The sequence below is a fragment of the Lepidochelys kempii genome, chromosome 8 (assembly GCF_965140285.1).
Source record: "Lepidochelys kempii isolate rLepKem1 chromosome 8, rLepKem1.hap1, whole genome shotgun sequence".
NCBI classification, from domain to species: domain Eukaryota; kingdom Metazoa; phylum Chordata; order Testudines; family Cheloniidae; genus Lepidochelys; species Lepidochelys kempii.
Window position 1 is genome coordinate 100,374,609 of NC_136387.1, and position 26,069 is coordinate 100,400,677.

The following is a 26,069-nucleotide window of genomic DNA, read 5'->3' on the forward strand; positions in this document are numbered from 1 at the left end:
TTTGTTTTTACAATTCAAGCAAATATTTGTCAAAATATTTTCACACTATTCCCCTACATCGTACAGTGTTTTTTGTGTTGAGGGATTTTATCCTGCCACACATAATTGGCAGTTTGTGAGTATATGAGTACCATAAGGAAACTGTAAACCTGTAGTCTTATGGACTGAGCACAAGACTGCGAGTCAGGAAATCTTGTTGCTCTTGTTGGATCTGTCACTGACTTGCTTTGTGACACTGGGCAAGTCACTTAAGCTCTCGGTGCCTCAGTTATGTCATCTGTAAAATGGGGATGATAAATCTTACTGGCCTCTTTAAGTTAACAGATAAGAAAAACCAAGTGTTTTATTATCCACTATTGTTATCTGCAGTTAATTCTTTACAATTTATACCACATGCTGTCCTGCATTAATTAATTCTATACTTTATTTATTTGAAAGACGGAAGGGCGAAATTTGACTGTTGAATCCACACTGTGATATTCTGTTCTCCTCTGTATACATGGCACTCCCATTTGATCACAGAAGGCTTTCTGGACATCCACTAAGGAAGACAATAAAACAAGATCAGGATCCACCATACGGATCTGAACAGAAACATTTGCCTTGTACTTCTATTGTATTGGCCTTGATTGCCTCAGAACTGCTCACTAGATCTCCTAACTCTCTGTGTAGTATTTCCTCTGGATAAAGGAATGGGCGTTCTATGTAGGAGAGCCCATTTCATATCGAAGAACTTCTGCTTATCCTCAATGTAAGTCTCTGCTTAGAGAGGCGAGAACCTATCTGTTCTAGCAAGGTGTGCTCAACACTGGTACCTGCCCTGGAGAGCTGGGAGCTGACACTGATCACCAGAATTACTCTACATGCTGAAGCTCACTTGCTTCATACCCAGTGGAACCACATTTAGAGCAAAGCCTGATTTCAGGTACTTACTTGCTATATTGGAAGAGGTAAGCCAGAGAGAGGTAAGTGTATCTGGCCATGTTTCCCCACACACCAACTATCCCTGACAGATGCCATCACCTACAATACAGAGCTCCATCCAGCTGCTGCTCTTCCAGGCCACTGCATCTAGGCCGAAGGGCACTATTTGAATGCAATTCAGGATGCATAGTTCTGCATCATTTCCAGCCTCTCAGCTTCATTCTTTGTCCTGTGTTCCTCTACACTACAGCTCTGCTTGCATTTGCTTTTTCCTTCCCCTTGATTGCTTTTTTTTTGGTGCACTTCCTTTATTTGCCCAAATTGGCTCGCTTTCCCAGGCAGCATATTTATTGCTAGCTAGCACACACAAGTGCTCGGACATACTTTCAATTATCTTTGAACAATTTCTATTTACTCTGTTTTTGCCTTTCTCCCATTCAATTTCACCCACCACCTCCTGCATTCTCTCTGAGCATATTCTCTCTCTGAGCATATTCTACTGAAATACACTCTTCTCCTATTTCCCTTCCTTCCCCCCCTTTACTTTTTACATCTCACTTTAGTTTTAATGAAGAAGCTTCAATAAATTCTAGTCGCTATGGCTCAGATGATGCCACATATGTATACCTGTGCAGTGAGAGGACCCAGGTTCTACCCAAAAAGCACACAAATACTCCCTGTCATCTGTAAGGAAACCATTTCCTTCCAAGTCCACAAGCATATTTCAGTTTATATTCTTGGTGAGGCACAGTCAAAGCAAGCTTCTCCACACCACGATTTTCCCCTTTCTGTGTCCTATACCAATATCTGTCTCAAAATGTTTTCACTCCAAGCTATTTCTCCATTAGCACTTGACTGACACTGTCCCTTAAGCTGGTGGAGAGCATTGGTCGGTCTTTGTTGGCCTGGACAATGGGTGAGACTGGAACCTTTGATAAGGGTCACCCCTACTTATAATTTTGGTGACGCTGAGTTTTTGATCTTCTCCTTTTGTATTCCCAAGTATATAATTTTCCTTGGGAACTAGCTCATGCACAGGATTCATTCCGTCCATTGGCTGTTCTCACCATGCTATCTAAAAGGTGTCTACTTCTGTCCCGATTCTTTTTTATTTCTCCGTCACATTTCAGGACTCAGAAAAGAGAGGGATAGTGGGTAGGAAAGGGAAGTGGTGGATTCGCCATCTCTTGATGTCTTCAGCTCATGACCGCATGCCTTTCTGTATGATATGCTTTAGTCAAACACCTATGTCAAGGTTCCTCTCCCACTCTGAACTCTAGGGTACAGATGTGGGGACCTGCGTGAAAAACCTCCTAAGCTTATCTTTACCAGCTTAGGTCAAAACTTCCCCAAGGTACAAAATATTCCACCCGTTGTCCTTGGACTGGCCGCTACCACCACCAAACTAATACTGGTTACTGGGGAAGAGCTGTTTGGACGCGTCCTTCCCCCCAAAATACTTCCCAAAACCTTGCACCCCACTTCCTGGACAAGGTTTGGTAAAAAGCCTCACCAATTTGCCTACGTGACTACAGACCCAGACCCTTGGATCTTAAGAACAATGAACAATCCTCCCAACACTTGCACCTCCCCTTTCCTGGGAAATGTTGGTTAAAAAGCCTCACCAATTTGCATAGGTGACCACAGACCCAAACCCTTGGATCTGAGAACAATGAAAAAGCATTCAGTTTTTTACAAGAAGACTTTTAATAAAAAATAGAAGTAAATAGAAATAAAGAAATCCCCCCTGTAAAATCAGGATGGTAGATATCTTACAGGGTAATTAGATTCAAAAACATAGAGAACCCCTCTAGGCAAAACCTTAAGTTACAAAAAAGATACACAGACAGAAATAGTTATTCTATTCAGCACAATTCTTTTCTCAGCCATTTAAAGAAATCATAATCTAACACATACCTAGCTAGATTACTTACTAAAAGTTCTAAGACTCCATTCCTGGTCTATCCCCGGTAAAGACCAGCATATAGACAGACACAGACCCTTTGTTTCTCTCCCTCCTCCCAGCTTTTGAAAGTATCTTGTCTCCTCATTGGTCATTTTGGTCAGGTGCCAGCGAGGTTACCTTTAGCTTCTTAACCCTTTACAGGTGAGAGGAGCTTTCCCCTGGCCAGGAGGGATTTCCAAGGGGTTTACCCTTCCCTTTATATTTATGACAACCTATTATTGAGCTCAATGTAGGAGTAATTGGATGACGTTTTAAGGCTTCCATTGTACAAGAGGTCAAACTAATGGTCCTTTCTGGCTTTTAACCTAGGACTCTACAAAGACCATCGGTGCTCAGGAGGCGAGAGATGGTTTCCTCTGTACCTTCATCTGGGGGGAATTTACTAGGCTAAAGTGCTTGTCTCATTCTGAGGGCAGGGTGCAGAAGGGCTGGTACAGACACTGTGTTCCCACAGGGTACTGCATCCATGAGTCACAATGCCTCACAGAGCCCCCACCACATCAGTGTATGACAACTCCTCACCAACTCCAGGTTGTCCAAGATGGGGTTTGATTTAGTCAGTGAGGAGCCCTTAGTGTCAGCAGGGCTGTGGAAGCAACATCTCGACAGCAGGGCTGAATATCAGCATCAAATGAAAAGGGGCTGGCGGTGTATGAGACTCGGAGGGAATGAAAACTGTTCCTGGATGAACATGAGACAGGGACAGGTTGTCTGGAAAGCTCCATTTCTTCTCTGCATCACCCTGACTCCATTATTAGCATGGGATAATGTCTGAGGAGGAGGGGGATGTTACATACTGTCTCCTCCTTTGGCTTGTATCAACTCATTGCTCACTTCCACCAGATCCTGCGGACGTGCTGGCCTTGGTGGACCCAGGGTGTGTGGGTTAAAGTTTGAGGCCTTAGCCATTTGCTTTCATGTGTTTTGGGTCTCACATACTCACTGGGCATTGAGCTAATGGAGGGCTAGAAAATACCAGCGAGCATTGGGATATGTTTATATTTTTAACTCAATGTAAGTTATTATCAACATTATAAATAATGACAGTTTGCCTCCCAGCCCCTCTGCTCCATTCTTCCCTGCTAATTGCAGTGCTTAGATTTCAATGAGCTCATTACGTTTTGTCAATATTCAGCTTTGTGGATCGCTCACTTCGGGGAGACCAGGGACTCAAACAGGAGCTAGAGATTGGAGATGCCAGGCTCCTTGGGATCTTAGTTAGCGATAGTCCCCACCTCGCCCCCATGGACTGATTATTCAGCACCCTGCCTTTTCTAATGAATTAGAGAGACCTCAGAGGCATGCTGTGCCAAGGAAACCGGGCTCTCCCTCTGGGCCTGATCCTGTGCAGTGCTGAGCAGCTTCCTCTCCCACTGGCTCCCATTCCAGCACCTCCCAGAATCAGCCTCCTCCTTTTTCCTCCACCCCTTCCACCCCGTTCAGACTCATTAACCTTTTCAAAGGGGCGCATTTGAAAGGGTGCCAGTCAACTCTGGCAGCTCCTAATGGAGTTGGTTTGTTTGTGGGTTTGTTTGAGCTGCCTTTGAAAAGCGAGGTGGAGCACAACCGATATTTGAATTAGTTGGAGAAGGCAGAACAGATTTCAAATGAAAGCAGCCAGACTCAGCACTGCGGGGTGTGGGCTCGGTTCCTCAGCCCAAGAGAGCCTCTCTCTGTGATTGCGGACAGCACCTCCCGAGAGAAGTTTAGTTTTAAATTGGAGGCCATCTTAGTTGACGGAGAGGTAGGGATGGGTATCCAGCTGGTCTCATTGGATCAGTAATGGATAGCCTGGTCCCTCGCTCTGCATCTTGGCAGTGCAAAGGGTGTGAAAAGAAACCACATCTCCCCTTCTAGCTATTCCTCCAACACAGGGTAGTCCCCAGTGGGCATAGAGCCACCTTCTCCACCCTTGGCTGAAGCATGCTCTGGCAGTTCCCTGGAGATGCTGCCAAGCTGGTGGAGTTTGGGGCAGGCCTCATGGCTGAGCCAAAGCAAAACCAGCCCCAAGAGCAGGAAACTGTAACCAGACTCCCTGATGCTTGCCCACAAAACTCTGCTTCTCCCCTGTTGGGGCAGCTGAGGATCTGGGCCAAAGACTCTAAAGTGCCAGTTTGAAACAAGTTTGTGAAAACTGTTCCCATTCTGGGGGCCATGCAGCAAAAAGAGCTTGTTAGTCTCAGTCCAGTTCCCAGTGGATCAGCGTCCTTGCTACAAAACCACTGCTGGTACCTAACAAATGTCTTCCTGGCAGTAGAAGAAGTCCCGAGGACTGAGCTATCCTGCAGAGGAGGTCCCTCCAGGCTAGTATTTGAGGCACAGCGATGGGGCAGTGTATGAAAGCCTGCATGGCCGTTGAACTTGTTTGGTTGATAAACAGAGGGAAATCAGCTTCCTGGCATTATTATTCAGAGCAGTTCTTTACATTCCCACAGCACCTTGGGCCTCAGTCATTGACCAGGACCCCACTGCATTAGGCAATATACCAAGACCTTATAGTCTAAGTATAAGACAAGAGATAACAGATAGATACTGACAGAGGGGGAGTACATGGAAACAATGAGATAATATTGGTCACCACCATAGACCCTGGTCTGGGCACACCAGTGTCCAACTTCCCACCAACATTTGTTTTCTCCAAAAAGCGTTCTTTAAAAGAAAAACAGTATTTATGTCCCAGATGCCTCTTCTCCTCTGGAATCTTGCGTCGAGAACTTTTCATTCAGTCTGAATTCCCAATCCACTGCATAGGAGAGTTACTCATGAGTAAGGGTTAATAACAGGCTCATAGTTAGAAAGGACAATGTGGAGGTAAGATGATTTTTACGGTACAGCCATAAATGAGATGCTGGATAATGCTTACCAGAGAAGCCTCTGAAAAAATTCCAGAGGCTAGGTTGTGTTGGTTTACAGACACCTTAGTACAAATGCCCTGTTCACAAGGAGAACAGGAGTACTTGTGGCACCTTAGAGACTAACACATTTATTTGAGCATAAGCTTTCGTGGGCTACAGCCCACTTCATCGGATGCATAGAATGGAACATATAGTAAGATGATATATAGATACATACATACAGAGAACATGAAAAGGTGGAGTAAGACACTAATTAATTAAGATGAGCTATTATCAGCAGGAGAAAAAAAAAACTTTTGTCGTGATAATCAAGATGGCCCATTTAGACAATTGACAACAAGGTGTGAGGATTCTTAACATGGGGAAATAGATTCAATATGACAGGTCGCAGAGTAGCAGCCGTGTTAGTCTGTATTACACCAGTTTTACATTGGTGTAATGCCACTCCCTTCAATGGCCAGCCACTCCCAATCTCTATTCAAACCCAAGTTAATGGTATCTAGTTTGCATATTAATTCAAGCTCAGCAGTTTCTCGTTGGAGGCTGGTTTTGAAGCTTTTCTGTTGCAAAATTGCCACCTTTAAATCTGTTACTGAGTGGCCAGAGAGGTTGAAGTGTTCTCCTACCGGTTTTTGAATGTTATGATTCCTGATGTCAGATTTGTGTCCATTTATTCTTTTGCGTATTCTTTTATGCTCAAATAAATTTGTTAGTCTCTAAGGTGCCTCAAGTACTCCTGTTCTTTTTGCGGATACAGACTAACATGGCTGCTACTCTGAAACCTGTTCACAAGGGCATTCCCTGACTTTAAAGCCATCGCACCAATTAATACAGATGTCTGCTAATACCCAGAATAGCTGATTGCATTAGAAACTCCTCTTTAGGTTAAAAGGTCCTGATTCTCCTCTGACTTCCACCAGTTTCACATTGGTGTAATGCCACTCCCTTCAGTGGAGGTATTCCTGGTTTATACTGATGTAAATGAGAGAACTCAGCCCAAAGTCTCCAGATCTGACATTTTGTAAGGCTACATCCCCGTCTGAGTTAAATGCTCTGTGGGAAATAGCAGAGCCGCAGGCATTCACAGCCTTGTAACCTTGGAGAGAGAAAGGGTATAGTCCCAATGCTGCCAACACCCCTCCCCAGGGGGTATGCCATAAAACTAGAGACTGGCTTTGGCAAATAGCTTTCAGGAGGCTTTTAGCATGGGCTTTGTGATTGCAATCAGAGGAGAAGGCAGAGCAGTACTATTTGTGCAGGGATATATATAATGTAAAATCACCTTATCGCTACATTACAGCTTGCATGTAAAACAAAAAGGGAAAATCAAAGGTTTCAGAAAATGCTAAATTTATCTGGAAATGGGAATTGTCATATAAAGTGAGGCAATTTCTGTGGGGGAAAAAAACGGATTTATAACATGTTTTTACCCGTCCCTCACTCAGGCAAACTCCCAGTGGCTTCTATGCTAGTAATAACACCCTTGATTTGCTTCTCCCCTTCACCACTGTAATCTGGAGCAACTCCACTGAAAGCTGTGCTGTTACACTGTTGTAAATCACTCTGCCTGGAGTGCCTTTGCTTTGAGGGTGACATGCCATTGCCCTGCCCCCGGTGGTGTCATTTGCACCCATGCAGAGAGGGTGTAAAGTGCTGCTGGATCATAATTGCTCGCAATGGTGGAAGGACTGTAAAAGACGCAGCTCAGCGGAGAATCCAGCCCGTTGTCCGCGCTGCCTGTCGTCCCACAGGATCTCGGAGCGCTTCTAAAACTATGCACAAAGATCCTTTTTATCCATCACTGAAATGCAGCCACCTCTTGGTTGGAATGTGGCAACGGTGATTGGCTTGATGGTTTAGATGTCATTCCTCCCTGACGTCCATCTCATTTTATCCTTTCCTCTTTAACAGCTCCTGGAAGCTTCATTTTTCCCAAGACGTTGATAGAATCACAGCCATGGGTCCCACATCATAATTATTTCATTTGTTAAAGAAAAGGGAATTAGTTGTTAGGTTTTTTTATGTATTGGGCTTTTAAGTGGGTAATATGTATTGTATTACATTGGCTTTGCTTTCATTCGTTCCTGCAGTACAGTGAGCAGTTTGATGGTGGGGACTGAGTCATAGATATATATATATATCTATATTTATGTCTGTGTGGGGCTGGCAGTGTATAAATGTGAGGAGTAGGGAGAGGGATGTATCTGTATGCGTGTGTGTGTGATTAGTATTTTACAGAGGGAACTGTTAGGCAAAGAGATTTGCAAGGGCTGGCTCACGGTCACAGAAGGACACCCTGGGAGAGCTAGGGTTTGGAACAGGAGTTCCAACTCCCAGTCCTACATCACCAGAACACGCCTTGCGCTCTCCAGCATTTGTTTGATTATACCTCACACATGACTGAGTCACGAACGGATGAAGGGCTTGTTCTCTGACCCCGAGTGGAGCTTGCATTGAAAAATAACCTGCTGGGGTGTAGAGAGAGCATCTTTCCTCCCTGGTCTGGCACACACAGAATCTGGCAGGCATGGCCTCAGGGTTCCTTATGGTCAGGTGGAGCATTTGCAGCAAATTTCCTGTGCTTCCAAGCAGTTTTTGCTCCTTCTCAGCATGGTAGGAATCCTATCAATTCCATCTGGATCTATGGGTGGCTTCAGCTTTGTACCACAACAGTTCCCAGTGTTTGTCCCCGTGCTAAGTTCCTCTCTAGGTGTGTCCAACTGTTGTCACTTCACAATGCCCAGGAACCTTGCAATGGTGCCGTACACTTCCTTATATTATTTAAGGGCAAGAGGGAAAAGGAAAGAAATTCACTCAGGACCAGATTATCCTCTCCACCTTCCTGGGTGGATGGCTGAAGAACCTGACACTCGAGGTGCAGAGTGGGGGAGTATCACCTCCTGGCACCATCCCTGCCTCAAACCTCAAAGAAGCCCCTTTGCTCTGCCCATGGGGAATGACTCCTCTGCAGCATCTTCCCCCCTCCACCCCTCGCTGCCTGCCCACATTGAGCCAGGCAGAGCCCTGCTGCCACCTGCCCCCGTGTGGACAGCCCAAGGCCCCACCCCCACCCGCCTGCACGGGGCCAGCCCAAGGACCCCCCTGCGGCCTGTCCGCCCATGGCTGGCCCGAGCCCTCCTACTCGAGACTGGCCTGAGGCCTCCCTCTAATTCCTGAGCTGAGGGCTGGCCCAAGATTCCCTGCCGTCTGCCCATGCAGAGCTGGCCCGGCATCAGCCACTCTCTCAAGCCCTCCCTCCCTTGCATGGCTGATGTTGCCGCTTGTCCTTCCCTGTCCCCCGGCATGTTCCTCTGCACCCCGCTAGGGGTCGCACACCACTTTTTTTGGCAAAACCGGGCATTTGTCCCATTTGGCCTTGCCAGCTGATGCTCAATGGAACCTTTCCACTGATGCTCAGTTAAGGAGAGCAAATGGGACAAAGGCCTTGTTTCGCCAAAACAAGTCAGGACAGCCGGGACAGGGCTTGAAAAAGGGACTGTTCTGGCCAAAACAGGATGTGTGGTCACCCTAAATTGAGGAGACAATGGTAATGATATTTTTTCCCCCTTTTTTATTCCTTCTCCCACAAAATAAAGTTTTCTGCCCCTTTTTTCTCATCTTTATGGCCGACGGCTCCAGCCTCTTGGGTTATTTCCCACTTTGTCATAAAACCTTCAATCTTTTCAAAAGCTGCTTCTTTTAATTGAAAATTTGCAATCAATGGATTTCCCCTCCCCCTCCAAACAGACCCATTTGCAGTAAATAACCTGTGGCCAGGGTTTCTGCACTAAAGAAAGAAAGAAATCCAAATTTGCTGTATCATGCCTAATCTGTGGGCTTTAAATCACGGTGTTTTGTATTGCGCTCCGCTTGAAGCTTGATTATTACTTAGAGACTGTAAGTGGTGTTAAAGATACAGCATCAGAGCTCAACTTCCTTTTCCTCTGAAGAAACGCTCTGAAAGGGGCATGCCGCCGGCAGAGGCTGGTTCCGGAGGGCAACCTAGCTTCCTGTACTTTTTGCCCACTGCAAATGCTGATGTGACCTTGGTGCTGAAGGCCAGTTCCAAAACCCATTTAAGTCAGAAGGAACCTTTCCATTGACTTTGATGGATTTTTTGGATCAGAGTCTTAAATAGTAAACTTCTCATGGCTTAACCCAGCAAATGACCGTTTCTCTGTATCCTTTTCTGGTCCGTGGCACCCGGCTGATTTTATTGAGGCAATTTCATAGATTAATAAGTTTTAAGGCCAAAGGGACTATTATGGTCGTATAGTTTCTCCTTCTGCATAACACAGGCCATAGGCCATTGCTGTATTAATTCCTGCTTCAAGTACAATAGTTGTGGTTGAGCTAGAGCACAATTTTTTTAGAAAAATATTTAATCTTGATTTTAAAATTTCAAGTGATGAAGAATCGGCCAGAATCCTAGGTAAATTGTTCCAATGGTTAATTACCCTCACTGTTAAAACTTTGGGCCCTATTTCTAGTCTGAATTTGTCTAGCATCAACTTCCAGCCATTGGATGTTGTTGTATAAGAGTTGTCAGCCCTCCAGGATTGCCCTGCAGTCTCCAGGTGTCAAGGTTCCTTCCCCACTCTGAACTCTAGGGTACAGATGTGGGGACCTACATGAAAAAAACTCTAAGCTTATTTTTACCAGCTTACGTTAAAACTTCCCCAAGGTACAAACTATTTTACCTTTTGCCCCTGGACTTTATTGCTGCCACCACCAAGCGTCCGACAAATATAACCGGGAAAGAGCGCACTTGGAAACATCTTTCCCCCCAAATCTCCCCAAGCCCTACACCCCCTTTTCTGGGAAAGGCTTGATAAAAATCCTCACCAATTTGCATAGGTGAACACAGACCCAAACCCTTGGATCTTAAGAACAAGGAAAAAGCAATCAGGTTCTTAAAAGAAGAATTTTAATTGAAGAAAAACTAAAAGAATCACCTCTGTAAAATCAGGATGGTAAATACCTTACAGAGTAATCAGATTCAAAACACAGAGAGTCCCTCTAGGCAAAACCTTAAGTTACAAAAAGACACAAAATCAGGAATATACATTCCGTTCAGCACAACTTATTTTGTCCGCCATTTAAACAAAACAGAATCTAACGCATATCTAACTAGATTGCTTATTAGCCCTTTACAGAAGTTCTGACCTGCATTCCTGCTCTGGTCCCGGCAAAGGCAACACACAGACAGAGAGAACCCTTTGCTTCCCTCCCCCGCTTCCAACTTTGAAAGTATCTTGTCTCCTCATTGGTCATTTTGGTCAGGTGCCAGCGAGGTTATCTTTAGCTTCTTAACCCTTTACAGGTGAAAGGGTTTTTCCTCTGGCCAGGAGGGATTTAAAGGTGGTTAGCCTTCCCTTTATATTTATGACACCAGGAATTAAAGATTAATCTTTAATTAAAGATTATGTTGTGTGATGAAACCTCTAGAAATACGTCCAACCAGAACTGGCAACCCTAATCTTCGACAGAGTGAAAACTCTCTTTATTATCAAATTCCTGTTTCCAATGCAGGTGCTTAAAGACAGTGACCAAGTCCACCCCTTAACCATCTGTCTGTTATGCTAAATAATAATAAAACTAATTCCTAGCTCTTACATAGCTTTTCTCATCCGTAGATCTCAAAGCACTTTACAAAGGAGGTCTCAGTCTTCTCTTTTCCAGACTAAACAAACCCCTTTTTTTCAGTCTTCCCTCAAAGGTCTTCTCTGAATCCCTCCAATTTATCAGCATTCTTTTTGAATTGTGGGCACCAGAACTGGACTCAATATTTGTCTTCCACTCTTTCAAATGAACACTTTATAGCTAGGCTACCCAGAGTCATGCACAAGGGTGGAAGATAGGGCACCGGGAGCCCCCTGCATCGTCATATGCACTTAGGCCAGGGTATCCATGGTCCCAGTGTTTTCACTTGAGCACAAGATGCAGGGAGCTTAGCTGGGCACCATCTTGGCTGGAGTTCTGAGGCAGGCACTGTGCGGGAGGTGTGACCTCAAAATGGTCTGAGATTCGTTTTGGATAACGAGACGAAATCCCTGTCCTTCCAGAGCGTGCTTCATCCTGGTCCGAGGAGGCATTCTCCCTGCCTCTGCACTTCCGAGGAAGTGCATCTGGGCACTGTCACGAATGCCCTGCACCTTCACACCTGCTCTCCCTTGGCCCCCAGGCATCCCCTGGCCACCCTCACCACAGCTGGCACTCGAAGAAAGGACTTAGCCTGTAAAATGATGGGTGAGTTTCAAGATGTTCAATGGTGGTTCTTGTGTACACACTCCCAACCCCATTAAGGGTCTGAAGGCTCTCAGCGGTCTTTGGATCAAGCCTTTAATTCCTTCTGTGGGTCCTACCGTGCTGCTGGCTCAGAGGCTGCCCAGAATGCAGTCAACAATTCAGGATTTATCATCTTCCTCCCCAAATCAATTCATTCGTTCCTAATATCCACAATCGCTAGGACCATTGTGCATCTCAATCTCTCTCCTATTTTTAGCTTGAAAACTAAGTGTATCCAAAAGGCCTTTTAAAAATATCTCCCCCCCCCACACACACACACATTTCTTATTCTTCTTGGATTCACTCTTGTCAGTGCTAGTAATTATGCCCTGTCCCAAAACACAAGCTGCAGGGAGGGGAAGAGAGAGTCAATTGGTTCCTGCATTCCATAGTGCGCAATTATGACCTTTGACTCTTTGATCTCCCAGCGATTCTGAGCTGTGAAATTGTTTCAATCATCTTTTTGGTGTGATGGCCAGTAGCAGTGGTTCTGCTATCAAGCATGCAGCTGATTTCACTTCGACCACAAAAAGCATCATTTGTCAAACACAAGTGAGGAATGTCTAATAAGAATAGTTAGAAATGCAGAAACATACTGCAATGTGTGTAAGGTATAATCAGGGGTGGACCAACTGGGTCTTGAGAAAGTTCAAAATGTGATTTTCCTGTACTTTCGGATTCCTCTTGGAGCTGGAAATTGTTGTTCTGTTCTTGCATTTCCAACCTAACTGGAAGTAGGAAATAAAAGAACTGTTAAAGCCTCCAGTTTTCTTGTCACTCCTTCCCCAGTGTATTTCAGAACACTGGTCAGGAAGAGAAGAAAATTGCCAAAGTTGAATTTTCACATAAATTGCTTACTCCCCCACTCTTCTTTCTGTGTATCAAACAAAGTCAGCTCTGTAATTTACATTAATTGTGTGAAGGGCTGAGGTCAGCTATCCCACAAGGATTTCTTTCCAGATTTGGCAAGTGATATGAATTAAACAATACAAAGATTGGAAACATTTCAATGGGAATGGACTTACCCTAGTATCTTTCTGGTACTGTATAAGAACATATTCCCAGAGTTTAATGTGAGTTCATCTCCTCAGCCTGCATGTGTACAGGGGGTCAAATTCATTCTTGGTGTAACTAATGAAGTTGCAGTCTTCTGGTTTTAGCCAGCTTACTTAAAACTATAATGTGTGCCAGTTTCTAGAGGGAAGTTGGAGCAACATGCATTATAACAAATTAAAATTTAATGGTGCTAATACTCACCCTCTTTTTATGGTGGTTAATATGCAGTTGAAGATGTGGTTCCTACCTGGGTCCCTCAGATAAACGCCCCTAAGGAACATGCACAGCAAGAGGAAGAAAACATTTTCTACTTTGTTCTGATACTGTAGGCCTTATTTGCATTGATACTAAGGCCCCTTTATGCCATCCTGACAGTGTATAGGAGCCTTAAACTGATCAGAAATAAAACTGGATTATATTTTTGGTTGGCCAATAGTCAATTAGCTTAAAAGTGCATTTTTGAGGTACTGAAATTAGTGACAAATTCGGTTAATAATTTCAGCTGAAAATTTTTGGAAATGTTGAAACATTTTTGTTTGCACATTTTCAAAACCCAACATTTTTGATATTTTGTTTCAAAACAGTATTTTTGAAGCAAAATGTTATTTATGAATCAACATACAAAACATTTCAATCAACCTCAACCAAAAAAAATTTGGTTATTGTGGCTGTATTTGGATTTATTTACTTATTTATTTACATACTGATATAAGCATTACTCACTTGCTTTATGTGCATGGTAATGATTCTGTAATTCATAATCACTGGGGATTTTCCTTCAGAGAAAAATGTATGTTGTTGGATTATGCATAATTCCTGCCTATACACTGAGGAGGCAAAGGTCAGCCAGGAATCGCTGAGCTGAGGAATCGCATCCGACGAATAACAAAGAAGAACCAACTTTGCCATTCTGTTGTGTTTTGATGAGCCTCTGTGCTTTCAGGCCCTGACTGGGACCAGAGACAGAGGACATGGAAATACATTTACTGTGATATCATGTGTTGGAATACTGGGAGACAACCAACTCTGCTGGTATGTCCAGACGGACCAGATGCAGAAAGTTCATAGATTCATAGGCTTTAAAGCTAGAAGGGACCATTATGATCATCTAGTCTGACCTCCTGTATAATAACACAGGCCAAAGACCCTCACCAGTAATTCCCACATCAAGCACATATCTTGTGGTTGAGCTAGACCATACCTGTTAGATAGATATCCAGCCTTGGTTTTAAAGTGCCATAACTCTCACCAAAAAGCCTGTTTGAGATATGCAGACCCAGGAGGTTCAGATATTCAATCATCTGAGGCTTTCAGGGTGATTTCCCAACCTAAGGACCCAGGCCTGTTTCCACTGATCAGTGGGAGTTTTGCCATAAGCATCAATGGGAAAAAGTTAGGCCTCAAAACCTCTGACCTTTTAGCAAGTTACCCCATTGCTAATGATTTCTGTGTATCAGATTCAAATACATTTTCAAATACTCTAGAACATACATAAGCCTATGAGTAGCCACCGTTTTTATGCTTCCCAGAAGTAGCTTTCTGCAAGGAAGGATGTGTTATTTTGCCCAGAAAATCAGCACTTGTTGTTCAGCTTTGCACAGGTATGTGTGTTACATGGTGATGGCGCAAAAAGAAAAGCTCCCATGACACCATCTCTCCAAAAACTCCCACTTTTCGTCACTGTTATCACTGTATCTAACTTGACTTGTTACGCTCGCTATCAGATCAGACCAGGGCACCACTGATTAGTGATGAAAGATTAATTTCAGCCTCATAGAAACAACAGGAACAAACAACTGCAAGGAGAAGAAAACAGTGCTAATAAATTATAACACTAGGGTTGATCCACCCTAGCATGATATAATGCTGTGGTTTAAAGCCAGTTAACGCCATTTTCCATTAGCATCCCCATTCAGAACAGCAGTTAGAAGTGGCTTCTATCCATTAATGGGAGTGCTTCTAAATGTACAGGAAAACATCATCCATATCTCCTGAGATAATAGGGAGCTGACAATACACTTACTGCCCACCATCATCTGGGACCAAAAAATGTCTTCCTCTTTTCATAAACAATATGATTTTTGTTGTGGTGGCTTGAGACTTGCTGGAGAATTCAGTGTTGCCTGACAGAGAGAAACCGCCGATTTCTAATTTGAGCTATTACAAAGATTAATCTTTCTTTCTCTGTGCATCTCATTTTTCTTCCCCTTCCTGCCCCTTCCCTTTCTTTAGGGTAACTTAGATGTGTTTGCCTAAACCAAAGGCGTACGCAGGTCTGGTAAGTGGTGCCTCTGGACTGGAAGGTCAATGTTTTAAATCCTGCTGAGGACTAAACTTGGATGAATTCCATAAACTAATAACCCAGCACAGTGTTTCAAATTGATGGAGGTGCTGTCCTCTAGATGAGACATAAAAACAGAATTGTGATCTGCCTGGCAGAGACCCCACAGGACTTATCAAAGACGAACAGGAGCTGCTAACTGGTTTGCCCTTGTCAAATCCTCCTCGTCACCAAAGCTTCACTTCCTGGTCCAAAGAAATGACATCGGACCTTATGAAAATGAGATAGAAACTTGAAGGAGCCGTCCTGCTTCTAATTATTTAAAGCAGTTTGCTGTGCTTCGTGAGGGGGGAAAGAGAGAGAATCCACATCCTGGGAAGTGGAATGACCCTGAATTTCTAAAAGCAAAACAAAAGCTGATGGATGGTGCCACTGCGCTCTGCAGTCGTGACATTATTAAATGATTAGTGAGCTATTAAAGCAGCAACACTTAGTTTCTCCACTAATGACTTGTACTGCTAACTGGGTTCCAAATGGAGATTTTTATTGCATCCTGGTGCAGACAGAATACTGCGGGCTGTGATTGCCGCAAATCGTTTTAAGCAGGCAGGTGCACAATCGGAGAAGCAAATCTTGATTGAAAACAAGTAATGGATGACTGCCTCGGTTGCCTCCTATGGTGGGTGCCTTAGAAATGTGAATAATAATAAATAGTAAGAAGTCTGGGGCATTCGGTTTGGTTCGGATGAGGATTCAAAAGTTTATGGCTATTGAAGGCTATCATAGTAGTGTAAGGGTAGCTAAGCTCTGGAGTGGACTTCTAAGGGAGTTTGTGGAAGCCCCATCATTGGAGGTTTGTAAAAACAGGTTTGAAACACCTGCCAGGGATGGTCTAGGTTTACTTGGTCCTTGCCACAGTGAAGGGGGCTGGACTTGATGACTTCTCAACGTCCCTTCCAGCCTGACACGTCTGTCATTCTGTGTGGTAGAGGCTGGAGATTCATCCAGATGTTTTTCAACATCAGAAAAGATCTGGGTTTGGTTTGGTTTGATTGCAAGTGCCTTCAGTTCAGTTCTTACTATAGGCAAGCTGCACGACCCAGCTCTGCCGAAAACTGAGGGAATTAATTCTCCTCGCTTGCAGTGATTTCACTCTCGTGTGGTGCTGCTGTGCAGTGGGGTGAGAACAGACTCCAGATCCTTGTTGCATTCTGAACTAAGCAAATGTCGTCACTTTGCTTTGGCTTTCCTCAAAAAGATCTTAGCTATGACACACACACACGCTATGAATTAATCGAGCCATTTTCCTACAAGCTGGGCAGGGGGACAGAGTGGGACATTGTTACTGCTATTTCCATTTTTACATACTTGCTCAGACAATGTGTTGATGGGGGCCATATAAGTACCTAGGTAGAAAGGTCTAGTCTCTCGATGATGTGACAGTCAAAATAAGGCAGGGACTGGATGTCTCGACATTGGTAATAGAGTCTATAGCTTTTCACCTCGAGGTTGCTGGTTTGAATCCAGATAGGTCATTAGTGATTTGAGGTTGTCCCCATCTGATAGTTGTTCAGTGGTCTCTGTGACAATATCCTGAACAAACCTTATGGAATTAAGAAAAACTTTATTAAGTTAAACTTTACTGAATTAGGCTTAATACCTTTGGGGTCTATTGTATTAAAAATGCAGTTGTTTAGGTGTTATTGTAGGATTGTTTGTAACTTTTCTGGGGCCTTGGCTAATGTAAATGTTAGGAACTTCCAAGAATTGTTCAAGTTATACGTGAGAAGAGGGTTTCCTCTGAGGGACATGGGAGGCCTTTTGAAGCTACGCCCTGGAGGGAAACTTACTGTCTACTAATTACCTGCCCCTGAAAGCTCTAGGTCCAAGACCCCTGAACTATGTGAAGGAGGGACTAAACTTTTCCTGAGTGTGCTAGTTCTGAGCTGAGGCTATGAACTTGTGACCACAAAAGAGAACCCCTCGGGGGGCTTGACAGACTTACCTGACAGAGTCCATGGTGGAGACAGTTGGGGTGATCTCTGGTAAGCTTATTAGCACACATGTAGGTTCTTTTGTTGTTTTTAATATGTTTTCTCTGTAGTACTTTTCCCTTAGGAATAAAATAGACTTGCAGAGGAAGTGCTGAATGGTTACTTATAACTGATACCAATTACACTGTGTACTGTCTCTGGGGGGAGAAGCAAGCAGGCCTGTTTAGGCAGACTGTCTTTTGCAGGGAAAATCACAGGTTAGTCATGGAACTGTGCAGCCTACAAATACCCTGGTCAGGAGGGAGACAGATGGGTATCTCTACCTCAGAGAGGTAACGGCTGGGGAACCTGGAGTGGGTGTTCTTGCTGTACCCTATAGGGGAATACAGGTGCAGTTGCCCTGAACTGTGTCAGTTTCTATAGGGAATGTGTTTGTAAGTCTCAGTCCAGTATCCATGCCACTAAGTTGGCAGCCTTAGCAGAGACATAAAGGCCTGTATGGGGCACGGAGACTGACAAGAGGCAGCTGTAAAAATGGACCTCGCCATTGAAATACAATGGTGGGGTGTCATGGAGAAGCTAGCATGATGGTTGCCTAGGCTGCACCTCTTCTGTAGGTGTAAACACATGGCTTCCCTCCCCAGGGCTGTCAGTCAGGCACTTCCCACCACCACAGCACCTACAACAAAGAAAGACAAAGACAAAGAGGAGGACAGTGGGGGCTGATTGTAGCAGAGGGACCTTAAGACATTAGCACTGACAAAATGTCCTGGAGACTTTACTGGGTCCAGTTATCGCTCAGTGTTTTTAAGGTGCTGGGCAAAATGAGAGAAAGCATAAAATCAAGCCATAAATGTTTAACAGCCCTCTCCTCTCTTCTTTCTCCAGCTACTCATAAACTTTGCTGCTCCTTTGAGTTCAGCATCTGCAGAATCATAAAAACCCCCAACCGTCCCCAAATTCCAGTAACAATGACAAAACTCTTTCTAAGAGATGCTGCCTCTATGGAGTGATAGGATCTTCTGACTCTCTAACGTCACGCTTCCATGCACATGCAGGTGGTATCCCTGTAATATGTACCCAGAGAGCAAAAAAACTTACCTTATACTGCAGCAATGCTAATTTTCTCGTAGGCTGACTATTACACACAGGGGTAACACCCCCACAGCCCGTGCATACTCCCAGATTTATACTGTGCATATCAACTGTTCTGATTGTCCTGCCTGGTGTAACAGAGCCCATAGGATATACACTGTAGATGTCAATAGCATGTGAAGTGGTAGGATGAACATTAGCATTAAATTCCTATTGGGGAAGCCTTTTGAAATAGACTTTCAGTAGAAGTGGTGGAGCCACTTAAAACACTACTAGGCAGAGCACTAGAAACAATATAGGAAGGACCCGATCCAGGATTGGTCAGACTGCAATTCTGAACAGTCATCAAGGGTCATCTACCACAGCTAGATCTTAGCTAATGTATCAAGCCTCTTAGGGCCACATCTGTTTATAGCATTTTCCAGCTTCCAGTCACAGAGTCAAAACTTTCAACTACTCCGAGTTAGTCTTTCCCCCTTTCTGAAAAATGAACAAATAAATGAACAGGGTTCTCACCAGGCTGCATGAACCCGATGTCTAAAACTCATTAGTTCTGATATCCTAATGTGAGTGGGCGGACAAGAAAAGCTTCATTTAGAAGCTGGCATCTTTATACAAGCAGCTTAAAAACCCCTGAGACGTTGCAATTCCAGAATTTCCTTCTAATGGAAGCACTAGCAGCTAATTGATATAATTTTAAAAAATAAAACAGAAATAGGTTGATTTTCCTAAACTGGCAAAGGAAAATGGCATGGAGCAGCTAAAATGGAAGGAACGTTGTGGTCAATTTAGATTCCCCAAGTTCTGTACAGTGAGAAGCCACCTGGTTCCCAACTCATATACTGTGTAACTGCCACTGAAACAGTGGTTATTGTCATTGGCCAATGGACACTTTGAAAAATACTGCCGAGTAGAATTTAAATTTTTGTATATATATAGTGCTTTGGCTTTGATTATCCCCAAGTGCTCATTGGATACCAGCAGTGCATGACTGTGTAGGCAAACATAGCAGTCTTTATGTCCTTAGCAAAATCTCACATGGCAGAGCCATGTGTGATGAAACCTGTTTCATTCAAAATGGATGAAATTCACCCGGTGTTGAAGGCAAGCCCAGAGAATAGCATAGGCCTTATGCTGACCCTCGGCACAGGGGTGCATTTCACCCAATGCAGACATTGTCCAGGACAAAAGTGTTCCCGTTTCTTTTTGAAAATGACCCTGGATTGTTTAATTTCTACCAAGACAATCACTTTAGCAAAGCCTCGGAACAGTCGCCTTGCTGTAACATCTCAGCAAGATTAACAGGACCTCTGATGGTGTAGTGTCTACTTAGTACTGAATGTTAAGTTTGACATTCAGTGAAATTCATGGTGATTAGAGACAGAGTAGGCCTGATAGATAATTTTGTGCAATGCCCTCCCCCTTCACAGTTCCAAGGATTAGTCTCTACTGTGTACCTCCCCATTCTGTTTTCAAATCCAAGTCTATAGGTCAGGAATTACACCGCAGAACCAACGTAGAGTAGCTCCTTCCTAGGTCAGCAGGTGCGTGGAGCTCAAGATGAGCCCAAGCCAATGTTTCAGTGGGCCGGCATTCTGCTCCCAACTTTGAGGTTGCGTATTGAACCATTTCAAGTTTGTACCATGACATTCTAGATCTCAGCTCCTGGAGGCAAGTGCAGTACTGTTGAGATGTTGGCTGTTTTCCTGCAGGAGGATACCTTGGACCAGAAGAAGCAAGTTAACATGCACTGTGCCTGATTAAACTTCTTGGGTATTTACTTTCCCTCATGAGAGATGAAAGTATGCTGAGATCCCAGTGACATTCGCGAAGTACATCAGAGTGGCCTGTTTCTTTCCCTTTATGATTTCATGCGACATATTTTCTACTTATGAAAAGAAGAAGCAAACTCGAAGACACACACTTTAGCTGCTGGCATAAGTTATTTTGTTGACCCTGCCCTGAAGCTTTTGGCTTTGTGGGATGGTTAATGTAAAACTTGTTCATGCATCAAATAACAGTAATTTACCTTTATGCTCTGCTTGTTTCCCCTCACCCCTCAGTCCTTTTTGAAGAAGTTCCTTAACTAAAAACTCACAGATATGAAGTTAGGGAGAAATGTGGCCAGAACATTCTTGGATTACTACCGGCTGAACACCATATCAGAGAGACCACTGGCACCTATCCCCAACACACGGTAGGTCAGAAAGCAATCTCGGCTCTTTCTACATTTGTTTCTCTTGCTTGACCAGGGCTATGTTTTTAATACCCTCCCTGCCTACACTTCACTTGTATCTAAGGGATTGTGGCTTTCTAATAAATTTGTTATTCTAATTCTTTCTTATTTTATTGAAATTTCTTTCTAAACCAAGCAGTTATGGTCTGAAAAATACCTGGGTTATGCCTAAAATATTATTCCAGGGATTTTGGAGATATCACGCTTGATTCTTTTCTCATGCTAACTGTACACCAAACTGCAGTGTCTTTAATGGACTTATTCCTAATTTACACCAGTGTAAGAGAGAGGAGAATCAGACCTGCTGTGTTTTAAATACCTTTCATTCCGGAAGTGAAATCTTGCGTGCTCGCGGGGAACGGCTCTGTTTCTCCTCAGACCAAGTCTGGCACCGGCAATAGTGTGATAGATTCCATACACCACCCTGCCAATGAGCCTCAGCCCTGAACGAAGGAATCACCTCGAACAGAGAGAGAGCAGCTAACGCTTCAGGTCCACTTGACACTTAGCTTCTCTGCTGAAGCAGGCGGCTAATCTGGCAACCGTGAACAGTCCCTGGGGTTAGTCACATGTGTAAAATGAAGCATAAAATGGTGCTGTGGCCACAGGGACCAGTTGTAATGGCTGTTGTGATGCAGACACATGTCCACTAGGAAATGGGGTGAAACCACCATACAAGGCGGCGTGAACTAAAGAGGATATGAGCCGAGCATTTCAAATTCCCAGTTTCTTCATCTCAACTCTGGCATTGGCCTGCTATATAGCCTTGAGCAATTCACCTTACCTTTCTGTGCCTTAGGGTACATCTGTATTTAGAGCTGAAGGTGTAAATCCTATCTCAAGGAGACTGGTGCTAGGTCCTACTGAGCTAGCTCGCGAAAAATATTGTGTAGGGTGGTGGTATGATATGCAAGAAGGGCTAGCTACCCCGAATACGATCCCATTCAAGACATTAGGCATGTACCGGGAGCAGCTAGCCCTTCCCACAGCTCACACTGCTGTGATTGCACTTCTGTTTTTAGAGCACTAGCTCAAACAGAACCAGCACAGGTATGTCTCCTTGAGCTAGGAATTACACCCACAGCCTGAAGAGTAGAAATACACACCGTTTCACTGTCTGTGAAACAAGGGTAGTAGTCCTTAGCTCTCCAGGAAGGATTATAATAAATACAATGCTTTGAACACACAAAGCACCGTGAAAAGTTACAAGCAGACCAAGCAGGACTGACATTTCCATTTCCTAGGAATGGCTGCAACATTAACATTTGCTTTCATTCTTGTTTGGAGAAAAACCAAAGAATCTGGAAATTTTCTGCCAAATAAAAATTTCAGAAAAAAATTATCTTTGGGTCAGTCCAAATATTTCAGTGCTGACTTTATTTTATTTTTTCAATGTATTTTATATATATAATATGAAATATATAAAATTGAAATGGTTTTGATTTATTTTGTAATGAGGTTTCTGCAGGAACGTGTGTCAGTTGAGAGAAATCGGCATTTTCGGAGGGGAAAAATGTCCAGATGGAAAATGTTTGACCAGCTCTAGTGACAATATTTTTATAGCACATTTCAGTCTAGGCCACAGATCAGCTGTCAGAGGTTCTTTTGAGAACGCTGCCTCTTAAGTATGTTCCACTTGCAGCCATTTTGGCAGATGCTTATTGACATGGTCAGATTGTACCCGTTCTGCTGCAGTGACTGTTGAAACATTCTCCATCTCCCTTTCTCCGCTGATGACTTTGACATAACAGTTTGGGCCGGGATGGAGGGGGATCACCAGCTGTGCAGTTCTCATTGCTGTCCTTCTGCAGAGACCAGCAGGGCTGGTGATGAAAAGAATCTAGCATCTTCCTCCTCTGTTCTCCTGAAAGGGAATGTATCATTTCTTCCAGACTCCTAGTGTCCACTGCCTCTGGGTCTGGGAAGCCAAGCCTATTACAGAACCTGGCAGCGTAATGCCCTTCAGTAGTACAACTCAGTTACCTCGGTATAAGGATTATTTTTTAAACTAAAGAGCTGCCGTCAGTGCTAACAGAAGCATTATAATCTCATCAGACATCCAGGCCCATCTCTATAGAGACAGATACACCAGAAGGGAAGTATATACATGTATATAATCATTTTGCACAGTGTCAGTTTTGTTTGTTACCCCCACAACTCTCTACCTGGGGGGGAGAATTCTTTTGTCTAGTCACATACTACAGGAAATTTCTACATATTGGTTAATACTCACCCCAAAGACGACGTATGTTTAGGGAATAGATTTTAAGTGATCCATGTTGCTAGTGTCCTGATATCTCAGTTAATATATCAGATTCTCCCAGTAAGTAGACAAATGCCTTTTCTATCTGTATCATGGGCTTATTTTCATAACATAGGATGATAGCTCTTTTGTGCGTGCGTGTGTGTGTGTGTGTGTGTGTGTGTGTGTGTGTGTGTGTGTACAGGGCTGTCCTTAGGCATATGCAGCTGTGTAGGGAACCCAAAAATCTGGGGCACCACCAGGACCATAGGCGCCAACTTCTCATCTTGCTGAGAGGTGCTGGACCCCCATTCCACTCCAACCCTGCCCCCACTCTACCCCTTCCCTCAAGCCCTGCCCCTGCCCTAGCTCTTCCCACCCCTGCTCCGCCCCCCACCCCACCTCTTCCCCGCCTCCTCCCCTGAGCATGCCCCATCCCCACTCCTTCCTCTCTCTCACAAAGCTTGAACGCCGTGAATCACTGTTTGCGGCGCTCTGGAAGTGCTGGGAAGGAAGGAGAGGAGTTGGTAAGTGCGGGGCTGCCGGCTCACGAGAGGCGCTGGGGGTAGGGGGGAGGAACAGAGGGGAGGAGCTTGGCTCCGGTGCGTGCTCTGCACCCACTAAATTTTCCCCATGGGTGCTCCAGCCCCGAAGCACCCACCCATGGAGTCCGTGCCTATGACCAGGATTGCAGGCAAGAGTGGGTCAGCTCCCGCACACCCGGCATGCACTGCAGTCTCCTTACCAGGCAGAAGGGAGAAGGTCTGGGGGTTGGGTTTCTGCAGGGAACTGTGACTCTCGGTATCATTCTGTCAATAAATCAGAATTTTTTCTATCGTGCTACTTCTTTAATGCAAGTCTAGTCCATCAGCATTATAGTGTGCTTCATTTGTTTAAACTGTTTTTAATAAAATGCATGTGGCAAGTTTTCCAGTACTGTAAGCTTATGTTTGTGTTGCTAAGGGCAAGTCGGGCATAGGGGCACCAGTTTAATAATGCTGCCTAGGGCCCCATAAATCCTAAGGATGGCCCTGTGTGGTGTGTATCCACACACACACACACACACAGAAGTGAATGAAATGAAGTATTACTTTGAAGCTGTCATGTTAACTGGAAACTTGTTCAAGGAGAAAGTCCTAGAGCTACTACTGGGAAGAGAGTTTTGAGGCTTTAATTATGCCTTGGCTCGGAAATAACAAAAGAAATGGATCTGAATATATAAAATGGTACCAAACATCTATGTACTCAGGGCTAATTATATGGCACAGATATTCACTTGAACCAGGAAATGTTTTGACTACAGTTTATGAAAATCCATTATGACATTACCAGATTCTCCATGCTCATGAAAGGAAGGCTGCAAAAAGTTAATAAATATGTGAAAGGAAACTAATTGGATACTTTGTGCCAGCTACTGTACATGGAACAAGTGTTGTGTAAGGGAATTAGTGCTGCTGAAAGGTGCTGGATTGACAGGCATTAAAATAATAATAGTCTGTGACACGCATTTGATCAGAGGATCTCAAAGCACCAAGAGTTAAGTGTCACTGTCCCCATCTGTCAGATGGGGAATTTTCAGCATAGAACAGGGAAATGACTTGCTCCGGCTACATTTGAAGTCAAAGGAATCTCTAGTAATAGATTTGAGGTTCCCTGACACCTAATCTAATGCCCTGGACCAGGCTGCCTGCTGCTTAAAATCATCAGTATACCAACAGTTCTACAAGACCATTGGAAGTGGAAGGCCTTGTTTATGTGTGATGGCCACCATTTTGGCCAGCGCACCAGAGATTTTAGCCAGAGTCTTCCAGAGCTAACAGCCTGCGCTGATACAGCTTGAGCTGAAGTGGGGGTTGCTAACAATTCATATCTCTACAAGTTGGCACCTGTAACATGCTCACCACCAGTTACTTGCACACAAAAGTTGGACCACTTTAACTCTACGGGTAAATGAAGTGGTGCAAGCCCTCTGCCTCCTAGCACAGGGTCAGTTATTCCAGGATGAAGGGGAACAGCTTTCCCCATGAGGCATCTCTGGACTGATATCACTGCATCCCCAGGAGGGATTGCACTGATATAGCTGCTCTGGTTAAAAATCACTGCCCTAAGTGAAACAGTTATCCTGGTACAAAACCTATGCAGATGAGGCAGGCCTACATTTCCCTTATACTGACTCCTGTCCCATCCATCAATGAGGCTCTGTCTGGGACAGGCGGGGCCACTGCTAAGGTTAAGGTGGGATGTCAGTCCTTGAAGTCGCTGCTGAGTCTACCAACAAGTGTGTCAGCTGTGGTGGGGCATTTTGTGTTGTGAACACCTCGGGGCTAGAAACTAATGTCAGACCCACCAACTCGACTCTTTCTCCCCCATCCCTGTTGTACCCCTTAGCGCACATCTGTGGTGAATTACAGCATGAGAATAATTGTCGTCTTCTCCTCACCCTTCAGTGGGGACTCCAGCCCCCTCCCACTTCTCATACTTCCAGTGGTGAGCTGGAACCGCACGAACCGGTTGTTAAATTTTGAAGCCGGTTTACAACCGGTTGTTAAAGGGGTGGGCAAACTCCGGCCCGTGGGACACGTCCGGCCAGTGGGACTGTCCCCTGTCCGGCCCGCCTGAGCTCCCAGTTGGGGAGGCTCCCCTGTCCGAGAATCCCGTTTTAATTTTGCTCCGGGTCTTCGGCAGCACTTCAGTGGCACGTCCTCCACTCGCTCTGGGTCTTCAGCGGCACAGAAGGACCTGCCGCCAAAGTGCTGCAGAAGGCACAGAGCGACTGAAGGACCCGGTTCTTCAGATTTTGGCAGCTCATCACTGCATACTTCTCTTTAAAAGGGTCATTGTCCGCATCCTCCCCACAAGAGACCAGCTCCCTCCAGCTCTTCTGTGTCCTTTGCCACCACAGAGTGTCCCTACACAACTCCACCCTCACTTTGCTCTATGTCTGCCATTCACCTCTGCCTCCCTGACCCCTAGGACATCTGCATCTAGCCAGCTAGCCTTCTACCTCTCCATGTCTGAGCCTTTAGCTCAGCTCCCAAGGGAAGTGTATCCCAGAACATAAGAATGGCCCTACTGGGTCAGACCATGGGTCCATGTAGCCCAGTATCCTGTCCTCTGACACTGGTCAGTGCC

The 26,069-nt window shown here is 44.6% G+C and overlaps 1 protein-coding gene across 1 annotated transcript in view; it reads left to right on the forward strand.

Annotated features, from left to right (window-relative positions):
- Nucleotides 1-26,069, forward strand: part of AGBL4 (AGBL carboxypeptidase 4) — a 1,393,122-nt gene that overhangs the window by 1,347,947 nt on the left and 19,106 nt on the right. The window contains exon 12 of the mRNA XM_073357770.1: nt 20,560-20,656. Coding sequence (XP_073213871.1) covers nt 20,560-20,656 — 97 coding nt within the window. The remainder of the gene's footprint in view (nt 1-20,559; nt 20,657-26,069) is intronic.